The 13,696-nt window shown below is 37.6% G+C and overlaps 1 protein-coding gene across 1 annotated transcript; it reads right to left on the bottom strand.

The window, feature by feature from the left end:
* Window positions 1–3,569: 3,569 nt before the first annotated feature.
* On the bottom strand, window positions 3,570–4,538 carry LOC131486601 (olfactory receptor 52N5-like). Its single transcript, XM_058686508.1, has one exon. The coding sequence runs from the start codon at window positions 4,536–4,538 to the stop codon at window positions 3,570–3,572; it is 969 nt and encodes a 322-aa protein (XP_058542491.1).
* Between the last annotated feature and the right edge of the window lie 9,158 nt (window positions 4,539–13,696).

Raw genomic sequence — 13,696 nt, forward strand, 5'->3', positions numbered from 1 at the left:
CATAGGTGTGTTGAGTCATATATTGCATTTATCATGAAGGGCTAACCTATACATTGTAAGCATTCTTTATTCTTTTTTTTTTCTTTAAAAATTTTATTATGACATTTGCTACATACCAGAAAACACTTGGTGTAGTGTCTGTCATGTCAGTGAGCATCTTCATAGTTTACTGTATCTTTATAGCTTACTGTAAAATAGTGAAATAATGCCACTGGGAAAACATTTGACCAAACATTGATGAACTTATGACATATGACCTCTTTGCCTTTGACCCCAGATTGTCAAATTATTCTGAGGGTAAGTGTATTTATGTGAGAATATTGCTTGATGGTTGGTCTTTTTCAATTTTTTTATTTAATTTTTAAAATTTACATCCAAATTAGTTAGCATATAGTGCAACAATGATTTCAGGAGTAGATTCCTTAATGCCCCTTACCCATTTAGCCCACCCCCTCCCACAACCCATCCAGTAATCCTCTGTATGTTCTCCATATTTATGAGTCTCTTACATTTTGTCCCCCTCCCTGTTTTTATGTTATTTTTGTTTCCCTTCCCTTATGTGCACCTGTTTTGTATCTGAAAGTCCTCGTATGAGTGAATTCATATGATACTTATCTTTCTCTGACAGACTAATTTCACTTAGCATAATACCCTCTAGTTCTATCCACGTAGTTGCAAATGGCAAGATTTCATTCTTTTTGATTGCCGAGTAATACTCCATTGTATATATATACCACATCTTCTTTTTTTTTTTTTTTTTTTTTTTTTTTGGGACAGAGAGAGCATGAACGGGGGAGGGGCAGAGAGAGAGGGAGACACAGAATCGGAAACAGGCTCCAGGCTCCGAGCCATCAGCCCAGAGCCTGACGCGGGGCTCGAACTCACGGACCGCGAGATCGTGACCTGGCTGAAGTCGGACGCTTAACCGACTGCGCCACCCAGGCGCCCCATACCACATCTTCTTTATCCATTCATCAATCAATGGACATTTGGGCTCTTTCCTACTTTGGCTATTGTTGATAGTGCTGCTATAAACATGGGCGTGCATGTGTCCCATCGAAACAGAACACCTGTACCCCATGGATAAATGCCTAGTAGTGCAATTGCTGGGTCATAGGGTAGTTCTATTTTTAGTTTTTTGAGGAACCTCCATACTGTTTTCCAGAGTGGCTGCACCAGCTTGCATTCCCACCAACAATGCAAAAGAGATCCTTGTTCTCTGCATCCTCACCAACCCTTTATCTGATATGTCATTTGCAAATATCTTCTCCCATTCTGTGGGTTGCCTTTTAGTTTTGCTGATTGTTTCCTTCACTGTGCAGAAGCTTTTTATTTTGATGAGCTCCCAGTAGTCATTTTTGATTTTGTTTCCCTTGCCTCCGGAGACGTGTTGAGTAAGTTGCTGCAGCCAAGGTCAAAGAGGTTTTTGCCTGCTTTCTCCTCAAGTATTGTGATGGCTTCCTGTCTTACCTTTAGGTCTTTCATCCATTGTGAGTTTATTTTTGTGTATGGTGTAAGAAAGTGGTCCACGTTCATTCTTCTGCATGTCGCTGTCCAGTTTTCCCAGCACCACTTGCTGAAGAGACTGTCTTTATGCCATTGGATATTCTTTCCTGCTTTGTCAAAGATTAGTGGGCCATACATTTGTGGGTCCATTTCTGGGTTCTCTATTCTGTTCCGTTGATCTGAGTGTCTGTTTTTGTACCAGTACCATACTGTCTTGATGATTACACCTTTGTAGTATATCTTGATGTGGGATTGTGACACCTCTTGCTTTGGTTTTCTTTTTCAAGATTGCTTTGGCTATTCGGGGTCTTTTCTGGTTCCATACAAATTTTAGGATTATTTGTTCTAGCTCTGTGAAGAATGCTGGTGTTATTTTGATAGGGATTGCATTGAATATGTAGATTGCTTTGGGTAGTATCGACATTTTAACTATATTTTTTCTTCCTATCCTGGATCATGGAATCTTTTTCCATTTCTTTGTGTCTTCTTCAATGTCTTTGAAGCTTTCTATAGTTTTCAGTGTATAAATTTTTCACCTCTTTGGTTAGATTTATTCCTAAGTATTTTATGGTTTTTGGTGCAACTGGAAATGGGATCGATTCCTTGATTTCTCTTTCTGTCATTTCATTTTTGGTGAATAGGAATGCAACAGGTTTCTGTGCATTGGTTTTATATCCTGCAACTTTACTGAATTCATGAATAAGTTCTAGCAGTTTTTTGGTGGGATCTTTTGGGTTTTCCATATAAAGTACCATGTCATCTGCGAAGAGTGTAAGTTTGACCTCCTCCTGGCTGATTTGGATGCCATTCATTTCTTTGTGATGTCTGATTGCAGAGGCTAAGACTTCCAATACTATGTTGAATAGCAGTGGTGAGAGTGGACATCACTGTCTGGTTCCTGACCTTAGGGGGAAAGCTGTCAGTTTTTCCCCATTGAGGATACTATTAGCGTTGGGTCGTTCATACATGGCTTTTATGATCTCAAGGTATGATCCTTGTATCCCTACACTCTTGAGGTTATTATCAAGAAAGGATGCTGTGTTTTGTCAAATGCTTTCTCTGCATCTATTGAGAGGATCATATGGTTCCTGTCCTTTCTTTTATTGATGTGATGAATCACGTTAATTGTTTTGCGAATATTGAACCAGCCCTGCAACCCAGGTATAAATCCCACTTGGTCATGGTGAATAATTTTTTTAATGTATTGTTGGGTCTGTTTGGCTATATCTTGTTGAGGATTTTTGCATCCATGTCCATCAGGGAAATTGGTCTATAGTTCTCCTTTTTAGTGGGGTCTCTGTCTGGTTTTGGAATCAAAGTAATGCTGGCTTCATAGAAAGAGTTTGGAAGTTTTCCTTCCATTTCTATTTTTTGGAAAAGTTTCAAGAGAATAGGTGTTAACTCTTCCTTAAATGTTTGGTAGAATTCCCCTGGAATTCTGGACTCTGTTTTTTTGGGAGATTTTTGATTACTAATTTGATTTTCTTACTGGTTATGGGTCTATTCAAATTTTCTATTTCTTCCTGTTTCAGTTTTGGTAGTGTATATGTTTCCAGGAATTAGCATTCTTTATTCTTGAGTAAATTGGTCTGCAAAGCTTTTTACAATATCATGCTTATTAAATGCCATTCTTTTAAAATCCATGATGGTCAGTTTTATCTGCATATTACCAGCCTAATTAATAAACTGAGTTTTAATTTCAAAGATGGCCCAGGCTGGAAAATGTCCTGAAAAGTCATTTTGTTTCTTATCCAAAGGAGGGTTACAAACATAGAAAAGACAATTAAGAACTCTCTCAAAAGTTTAAGAAAATATCTTACATGGATACGTTAGAGAAAATTTTTAATGAGCCCGTATCAGTTACCTGATTAAAATTGGTGGAGAAAAAATAAGGGAAAGGTACTGGGCTATAAATCCAGAATTAGCTATATATTTACCTACTATCATTGCAGAAAAGATACTCTGGGATAGACCTGGAGAATATATGATACCACACATGAGTTAATGTATGATATCACACATGAGTCCCTTCTTTGTCGTTTTTCACTCATCTTCAACTAATTTCATTTGTCCTGAATACTTGGATCTTTCTCACCCTGAAAGAGTTTTATGACACTGTCTCTGATCTGTTTTATCTTTATCCCATAAACAATGAGGTTCAGTGTTGGGGGAAGAAGAAGAAGATAAAGATTAGCCACAATTAGGTGAAGAGAAGGGGCAATGGTGTGTACCCCAAAATGGAGGGTAAAGAAAGTGAAGAATGCTGGAACATAGGTGATGATTGTGGCAGATTTACGGACAGTGCAGGTGCTAAAGGCCTTCTGCCAAGCATCTGCTGGTGAAAGACTGACCACTGCCTGAAGGAACATAGTGTAAGACACAGATATACAGCAGATGTCAAACACTCCAATCAGGAGGGCAACTGTCAGACCATTGATGACATTGATCTTGATGCTGGCACAGGACAACTTCACCACTGACATGTGGCCACAATATGTATGGGAGATAATATTTCTTTGGCAGAAGGGCAAATGCTTGACCAAGAATAGGAAAGGAATAATCACCAACACACCCCTCAGGAAAGTGGCAAGCCCAGCTTTGGTAATAATAGGGTTAGTGAGTATGGTAGCATATCGCGATGGGTAGCAAATGGCCACATAGTGGTCCAGAGCCATGAGCATGAGCACACCAAACTCCACATCTGTGAACCCATGGACAAAGAACATTTGGACTAAGTAAGCATTGAAGTTAATATCCTTGAGATTGAACCAGAAGATGCAGAGTGCATTGGGTAGAGTAGTGGTGCAGGTAAAGAGGTCAATGACAGACAGCATGGCCAGAAAGAAATACATTGGGTGATGTAAGGACTCCTCCTGATGAATTAGGTATACAAGGCCAAGGTTTCCCAAAAGAGAGATGGTATACATTATACATAATGGGAGGGAGATCCATACAGGTACTCTTTCTAGACCAGGAATTCCATTAAGAATAAAAAATTTGGGGGCAACATATGAATTGTTGAAAACTGGCATAACTATTTCAATAGAGGAGCTCTATGTATCCAGAGGTGTTTATCTTGAGGAGAAGGAATTAAGAAATAGAAATTTAATTCAGAATGTTTTGAGAATGAAAATTAAATTTGGAACATAGTTACATTCATAACAGAACAAATCTAAGTAATTGTAACTATGAAAATATACCATTTATTGAATAATACTATATTATGGTAATATTTTAAAAGTTTTATGAGCAATCTAAATGTAATTTTGAAGCCACAATTACCAAGCTGTGATTATTTTTTTGACATCAACTAGAAAAAAACCAAGGCACAGAGATATCAAAATGTAAATGACACAAAACTAGATTCAGGGATAGCAATGATATTCATGCAATCTCTTTACTATGCATCCAGGCTTGACAGAGTACATACCTTATGATAGCAAGTTATCATTAGATGAAGGATGGACTGAAGTTTGCTCATTACATTAATCTTGTGTGGCAATACGTAATGGGAAGATTATGATTATATCAAAGAAGATCTTGTTCAAATTTAGCTCTTTCCATACCAGTCTTATAACTTACTGAGGTTTACTTTACTCTTGAAGCTCAGATGCTCATCTAGAATATAAGGCTATTGACACCTACCTCAAAGAGTTATGAAAAATCAGTTTTTTTTGTTTGTTTTTTTTTACTCTTAGGTTAGTATCCTGGTGAATTGGATATCTTAATTTGAAATACAAGTGTAGGTAGGACATGGCTATGAGAGATAAGGATAGTGGCCATGAAAGTCTAACTTAATTGTCCCATGAAAAAGAAAAATAAGAAACCTCCATTTCTCAAATACCCTGTAATTCCCAAAGTCAATGGAGTCACCTATTTCCTTTCCATGTCTCTGTTTTTACATAATTCTTGAGAAGCATTTTCTCTCTCTTAGAATATGTCTACTCTTATTACCTCAAATATAGCCAACATGAAGGTAATTTTTCCAGTAATTAATTTTATAAGAAAGCTATTTAACAATTGTTGAGTCCTCCTTCTAAATGTATGCTGGAAACTTCCACAAGCAGTTTGAATCACCATGTCCAAGACTAAGCTCATCACTTCAGCCTTTACCCCATGCCAAAATAGGTTCCATTTCTGAGTTTTGTCTTTTGGATAATGGTGTCATTATCTACCATATGATATACCAGCATCTTTGTGATCTTCTCAGGTATTCTTCCACTTCATCTTGGGTAAAATTCCTTTACAGCTCAAAATGCTTCAGTTCCTACTCTGTCCAGGCCACTTCAGCATGTCTACTATCTACCCGCTATTCTCAGACAAAACAAGCCTTCTATTTTTAAATCCAGAAATATTTACAATGTCAGCCTTTTCTATCACCATTCTTACTGTCTTTCAAAGACCACCTAGCTAGGGTGCATTGGTGGCTGTCTGTTAAGCATCTGACTTTGACTCAGGTCTTGATCTCATAGTTAGTGAGTTCAAGTCCTGCATTGAGTGACCTCGAGCCTCACTTTGGGTGAGGCACACTTCTCCCCCTCTCTCTACCCATCGCTTACTTGTGCCCCATCTCTCTCAAATAAATAAATAAACAAATAAATAAATACCATTAACTAAATCCACCTATTTCTTGGCTTTGCCACGAAATTTTTCAAATTTTTTCAAATGAATTTTTTCAAATTTGATTTTCAAATATTTTTCAAATCACATTTGTCTTAGAGCATAATTTTGAAGACAATTTAATGCACTGCTTAATAATCTTCAATGTTTTCCCATCAAGTTGAGGGTAGGACTCAAATTTCGTGGCATGGCATTTAATAAAGTAAAATTTAGGTCTTATCCTCTCTTTCCATTTTATTTCTTTCCAATTCCTAACCACTCAAAGTGGTCCTGGTTTGGACAAGAAATTATATGGTCACTGTATCCTAGCATTTCATGCTTAAACTTTGATAGACTACATGCCAATCCCCAAATCCTACAAATACTTCAAGTTTATGTTGACTTTGCTCAGTTTCTTTCCGTTATTCGAAAATCTCTCTCTGTCATGTACTTACCTTGAGAAGTCTTCTTTGAACATTGAATCCTTCTTCCCTCCCTTCCTTCCTTCCTTACATTATTTATTTTCTCTTTTTTCAAGTTTTTATTTAAATTCCAGTTATTTAACATACAGTATAATATTAGTTTCAGGTATAGAATTTAGTGATTCATCACTTACATACAACACTCCGTGCTCACTACAAATGTTATCCTTAATACCCATCACCCATTTAAACCATCCTGCCACTCATCTTCCCTCTAGCAACTCTCAGTTTGTTCTCTATGGTTAAGAGTTTGTTTTATGCTTTGTCTTTTTTCCCCTTATATTCATCTGTTTCGATTCTTCCTTTAAAGAAGCCTGTGCATTCCGAAGATCAGGGTAAGCTAATTTCACTAAATTCCGTGACTCAGGTACAGGATGTTTAATTTGCTTCCCAAAGCTACTGGTGATTAATTCAGAGTGAAACCCAAATTTTTCTAGCTCATACATCCTATCTGTTCCACTACAGACAAATCCTTTAAAAGGCTAGCAAGCAGTAGATCAGTGAGCTGTTTCCTCATTTACTTGTTTTGTATTTATTTGTTTGCTTGTTTCTCTGGAGGAATATGAGGCTTCATATTTTTAACTTGGGGCCTCTATAGTTCCTTCTTCTTATAATTTCTCCCTTCCTAGCACTCCAGCCATCTTCCATATAAAGAACAGGGTTGTGCAGGATGATTCATACTTTCAAAAGGGGAGGTAATTTGGTTATAAGTACCTTTCAGACTTACCTGGAGTTCCCCCACTTCCTTATTTTGCCTGTGGTTCTGGGGAATTAATGAGACAGAACATAGGAAAGGATTGAAAGTACAATAATCACAAAAGTATAGGAAGATAAATTCACCACAAGGAGGCTTTCATTCAGTCTTGCATTGAGCCTTTTCCTGTGCAAGAGATAAAGCAACACACTGTGTACTACCAAAAGCATACTACGTCACATATGTTGTACCAAACCACTGCACATCAATCACAATTTTTCTCCCCTCCTTGATGACAGCAGGCTCAATTACCCGACCCAGTTGTCTAAGTATCCAGGATCTGATGGGAAGTATAGTGATTGATGCCATCACTGCTACTTCTGTGTTTCCTCATCCCACGCTGGGCAGCCATTTGACCCAAAGTGTGTGCAGCACCCTTTGTTGCCTCTGTCTGTTTAAAACAGAAAATGGCCTCCTTTATATTATCACTTGATCTTAGCCCCCAGAAAAATCAGGATGAGTCAGATATTGCTTAGGACATAGGAAGGCCAAGAAGCCTTGCTTTTTCACTTTCTTCTCCTTTCCATGCTATGCGTATCCAGAGGAGAAGGCCTATGACAACAGTTGTTGTTGTTTGTTTTAGGAATTTAGGGTCTGGAACACAGAATAAATCCTATCAAGCATTTGAAGAACCCTCTGCATGATCTCCTGGAAAAGAATGTCAAGAAAAAGCTAGAACCAGAAAAGGGAGTTCTAGATTCTTTGAGAATACTTCAACATTTTGTGTTATTATTTTGAAATATTTTTCCTGATGTCAAATTCAATTTTTTAATGTGTTTTATTTATTTTTTGAGAGAGAGGGTGGGGGGAAGGCAGAGAGATACGGGGACAAAGGATCCAAAGTGGGCTCCACACTGACAGCAGTGAGCCCAATGCAGAGCTTGAACTCACAAACTGTGAGATCATGACCTGAGTTGAAGTCAGATGCTCAACCAACTGAGCCACCCAAGTGCCCCTAAATTCAATCTTTTAGTGACACATAGTGTTGTCACTGTTTCAATGCTGAATATTTCAAGCTATGGACCCTAAGCTAATTTAAATAATTCCATTTGCTAAATTTTAAAAATTTCCATTAAACATCCACCATGTGTGCTCATGGGTTGGAAGAATAAATATTGTTAAAATGTCAATACTACCCAAAGGTATCTACACATTCAATGCAATCCCAATCAAAATTGTATGATCATTCTTCTCGAAGCTAGAACAAGCAATCCTAAAATTCATATGGAACCACAAAAGGCCCCAAATAGCCAAAGTAATTTTGAAGAAGAAGACCAAAGCAGGAGGCATCACAATCCCAGACTTTAGCCTCTACTACAAAGCTGTCATCATCAAGACAGCATGGTATTGGCACAAAAACAGACACATAGACCAATGGAATAGAATAGAAACCCCAGAACTAGACCCACAAACGTATGGCCAACTAATCTTTGACAAAGCAGGAAAGACTATCCAATGGAAAAAAGACAGTCTCTTTAACAAATGGTGCTGGGAGAACTGGACAGCAACATGCAGAAGAATGAAAGTAGACCACTTTCTTACACCATTCACAAAAATAAACTCAAAATGGATAAAGGACCTGAATGTGAGCCAGGAAACCATCAAAATCCTAGAGGAGAAAGCAGGAAAAGACCTCTCTGACCTCAGCTGCAGCAATTTCTTACTTGACACATCCCCAAAGGCAAGGGAATTAAAAGCAAAAATGAACTATTGGGACCTCATGAAGACAAAAAGCTTCTGCACTGCAAAGGAAACAACCAACAAAACTAAAAGACAACCAACGGAATTGGAAAAGATATTTGCAAATGACACATCGGACAAAGGGCTAGTATCCAAAATCTATAAAGAGCTCACCAAACTCCACACCCGAAAAACAAATAATCCAGTGAAGAAATGAGCAGAAAACATGAATAGACACTTCTCTAAAGAAGACATCCAGATGGCCAACAGGCATATGAAAAGATGCTCAACATCACTCCTCATCAGGGAAATACGAATCAAAACCACACTCAGATATCACCTCACGCCAGGCAGAGAGGCCAGAATGAACAAATCAGGAGACTATAGATGCTGGAGAGGATGTGGAAAAACGGGAACCCTCTTGCACTGTTGGTGGGAATGCAAACTGGTGCAGCCACTCTGGAAAACAGTGTGGAGGTTCCTCAAAAAATTAAAAATAGACCTACCCTATGACCCAGCAGTAGCACTGCTAGGAATTTACACAAGGGATAGAGGAGTGCTGATGCATAGGGGCACTTGTACCCCAATGTTTATAGCAGCACTCTCAACAATAGCCAAATTGTGGGAAAAGCCTAAATGTCCATCAACTGATGAATGGATAAAGAAATTGTGGTTTATATACACTATGGAGTACTACGTGCAATGAGAAAGAATGAAATATGGCCCTGTGTAGCAACGTGGATGGAACTGGAGAGTGTGATGCTAAGTGAAATAAGCCATACAGAGAAAGACAGATACCATATGTTTTCACTCTTATGTGGATCCTGAGAAACTTAACCGAAACCCATGGGGGAGGGGAAGGAAAAAAAAAAGAGGTTAGAGTGGGAGAGAGCCAAAGCATAAGAGACTCTTAAAAACTGAGAACAGGGGCGCCAGGGTGGCTCAGTTGGTTAAGCATCCAACTTCAGCTCAGGTCATGATCTCGCGGTCTGTGAGTTCGAGCCCCGCGTCGGGCTCTGGGCTGATGGCTCAGAGCCTGGAGCCTGTTTCCGATTCTGTGTCTCCCTCTCTCTCTGCCCCTCCCCCGTTCATGCTCTGTCTCTCTCTGTCTCAAAAATAAATAAACGTTAAAAAAAAATAAAAAAAACTGAGAACAAACTGAGGACTGATGGGTGGGAGGGAGAGGAGGGTAGGTGATGGGCATTGAAGAGGGCATCTTTTGGGATGAGCACTGGGAGTTGTATGGAAACCAATTTGACAATAAATTTCATGTATTAAAAAAAACATCCACCATGTGTCAGGCAATGAATACTTTGGCAATTAGCATAAGGCCTTTCTGTGCTTCTATTCTGGTTCTTTCAGGTTAACTTGTATATAAACAGCCAGCTTGCATACGAACTCAAATCTTTACTCACTTGCCTTCAGAAAAAGCAGCAGCAATACAATCTGGTTGTCTATATTTATATTTAAATATATTTATCTACTTATTTAAACTCTTTTATGAATTTAATTACATTCCTGTAATGAGTCTACCAATTCAATATTATCATAGTCATTTTATCTAACCAGGATTCTGTAGGTTTAATAGCATGCTGCATGATTCAGAATTTTCTGCTCCCTACACTAAATACAGATGCTCTACTGGAAAGTCAAATTTCTTCCTCTCTGCTGCCCCCCATATTTTCTCCATTTTTCATAATTTTGATGACCTCAGGACCTGTACTAGAACTTTTTGTATATTCATCATATCCCTTTACTGATCTGTGAGCTTGTTTTAGCACATGGGCCAAATCTGCTACCTATTTCACCCCATTAATAAGGACAATACCATGATTAAAAAGTGTAAATTGGAGTTAAATCAGCTGACTGCAAGTTGTGTGATGAATTTAAGAAATAAAGGACTATGGGGCAAAGTGGGTTAGTGACTTGGAGGGAAAAGGGTGTGCCTATTTATCTTTCCTTGAACTAAAGCATCTTAGGGTTATTATTGTCTAATCCTCTGCCTCTGTCATTATACCATCTATTTGTAGAAATGAATAAACATAAAAAGAATTCCCTATACTGTAAAGGAGATTTTGAGAGCACCTAGATTCTCCTTCCCACGCAAGAGCACACAAACATCCCATGCTAATACTATCTCTGTTTTGAATGTGGAATGATCATGTTCTTCCAATTTTCCCTAGCCAAAGAAATCACCAATACCCTTTTACATGGCAGTGTCCTTGTCCCTGTGATCACACAGGCAGGCTGGAACAAGCCTAGGCTTTGTCACACAGTAAGCCTAGAGTCAAAATATATGGAAGACATTACCTTACCTACAATGTAGCTCCAGACAAGGAGTATGAAATGTGCTTATGCCAGAGCGAGGACCCAGGAATGTATTTGAAGGTAACACCCTGGTGTCACCTTATAAAACCTTAGTGCTTAGTCTGACTGGCTTCCCATGGGGAACAAGCATAATCTCACATCCTCAAAACTCCCAAGTCTCAATGTGAAACAGGGCTTAAGAGACCTGAGAGACAATGGGTCTCTTTCCCTAAGGGAAAATGTGATATAAGCCTTCATATATTTGAACAAAAATAAAATCCCAAACCATATCTCATCCCCAAACTAGGGCAGTCCAAAAAGTAAGTCCCATGGTACAGGTATCCCACCATTATGATTAAAAGTTGAAAATTCTTATCTAAAGTAATTAAAAATAAAGCAAATCGAATGTGTATGTGACTTTATAAGTGTTTAGTTATTTGTTATTCAAATTCGTAAAATATTACACTCCTCAATTTCAAAAGAGAAAAATGTAATAATTAAAACCTTTTTAAATAACATATTTCTGGTGTTAAGAAATACCTGTGATCAAGATTTTGTGTTATTTCCATGTAAACGTAATTTCCACATTTCCACGTAAATGTAATTTTTTAAAGAACTCAGGATCATAATTCACAGGTTATTTCATCACTGAATGCTTCTATTATACACACACACACACACACACACACACACACTAGAATATCATTGCACCATGAGAAAAAAAGGAAATCCTATTTGTGACAACATGGATGGGCCTTGAGGGCATTATGCTAAGTGAGACAAATCCAAGAAAGACAAAAACTGTATGATCTCATTAAAAGTGGAATCTAAAAAGGCCAAGCTCATAAAAGCAGAGTAGAATGATTACCAGAGGTTAGGGGATGGGGAATTTGGTATATTGTTGTTTAACTAATAACTAAATCCAGGAGATTTAATGTGTAGCATAGTGATTATAGGTAACATTATGGTATTATAAACTTCAGAGTTCCTGAGAGAATAGATCTTAAGTGTTCTCACTACAAAAAGAAATGATAATTATGTGAGGTGATAGAGGTGTTAGCTAACACTATGCAGGTAATCATACTGTAACATATACATGTATTAAATCAACACATGTTGTACACCTAAAACTTATACAATTTTATATGTCAATTATATCTCATGAAAATAATTTTTAATGTTTTATTTTATCTTTTTTGAGAGACAGAGAGAGACAGAGTGTGAGCAGGGGAGGGGCAGAGAAAGAGGGACACAGTATCCAGAGTAGGCTCCAGGCCTGGAGCTGTCGGCACAGAGCCCAATGCAGGGCTTGAACCCACAAACGCGACATCGTGACCTAAGCCAAAATCAGATGCTCAATCAATTGAGCCACCCAGGCACCCCGAATGAAAATAATTTTTAAAACAAAAAACAAATCAAGTCTCATTGCATGTTAAATTAGTTTCTTCTAATCATTTTTAAACATTTGTACAAGATAATCCCTCTCAAGAAAATGGAAATAAAGATGTGGTTATGTGTCATAATAGAAGAGAGTGTTGTGTTCCTCCTGAAATTCCTCCTATCAGATTGCAAAGAGATAATAATAGAAAAATAAATTTAAGAAAAGTAGGAAAGGGAAATTATTAGCAATGGAAAAAATATTTCAACAAATTCTTGGAGGAAATAAGATGGAACAGTGTTAATGAACGAAATGATGCAATCAGCAGAATGAAAAGGCAAACTGCTCAATGGGAGAAGATACTTGAAAACCATAGATTAATATCCAAAATATAAAAGGAACTCCTACAACTAAATTTGAGCAAAAAAAAAATGAATTACCCAATTAGAAAATGGGCTAAGGTCTTTAATAGACATTTCTTCAAAGCAGTCATACAAATGGCCAACAGGTATATGAAAAGATGATCAGCATCACTAATAATCAGGGAAGTGCAAATCAAAACTACAATGAGATGTTACCTGATATCTATCAGGATGGCTATTATTGAATAAACAGAAGACAAAAAGTATTGGCAAGAATGTAGAGATATTGGAACATTTGTGCATCATTGCTAGAAATGCAAAATATTTCAGCAACTATGGAAAAAAATATGGAGGTTCCTCAAAAATTTTTAAATAGGACTACCATGTGATTAAGCGATCCTGCTTCTGATGTTTATCCAAAAGAACTGAAATAAGGGTCTCAAAGAGATATTGGCACTTTCGTGTTCACTACATTATTCATAATAACCAAAATGTGGAAACAATATAAATGTTCACTGAAAGATGAATTGATGAAGAAAATATGGTATATACATGTGCAATGGAATACAATTCAGCCTTAAAAAAGAACATTTTGCAATATTCAACAACACGGATGACCATGAATATA

Source organism: Neofelis nebulosa, chromosome 10 (genome assembly GCF_028018385.1).
Source record: "Neofelis nebulosa isolate mNeoNeb1 chromosome 10, mNeoNeb1.pri, whole genome shotgun sequence".
Classification (NCBI taxonomy): Eukaryota; Metazoa; Chordata; class Mammalia; order Carnivora; family Felidae; genus Neofelis; species Neofelis nebulosa.

Excerpts from the sequence above, each read along its gene's own strand:
- LOC131486601 (XM_058686508.1), bottom strand. The coding sequence starts at position 4,538 with ATGCCAGTTTTCAACAATTCATATGTTGCCCCCAAATTTTTTATTCTT.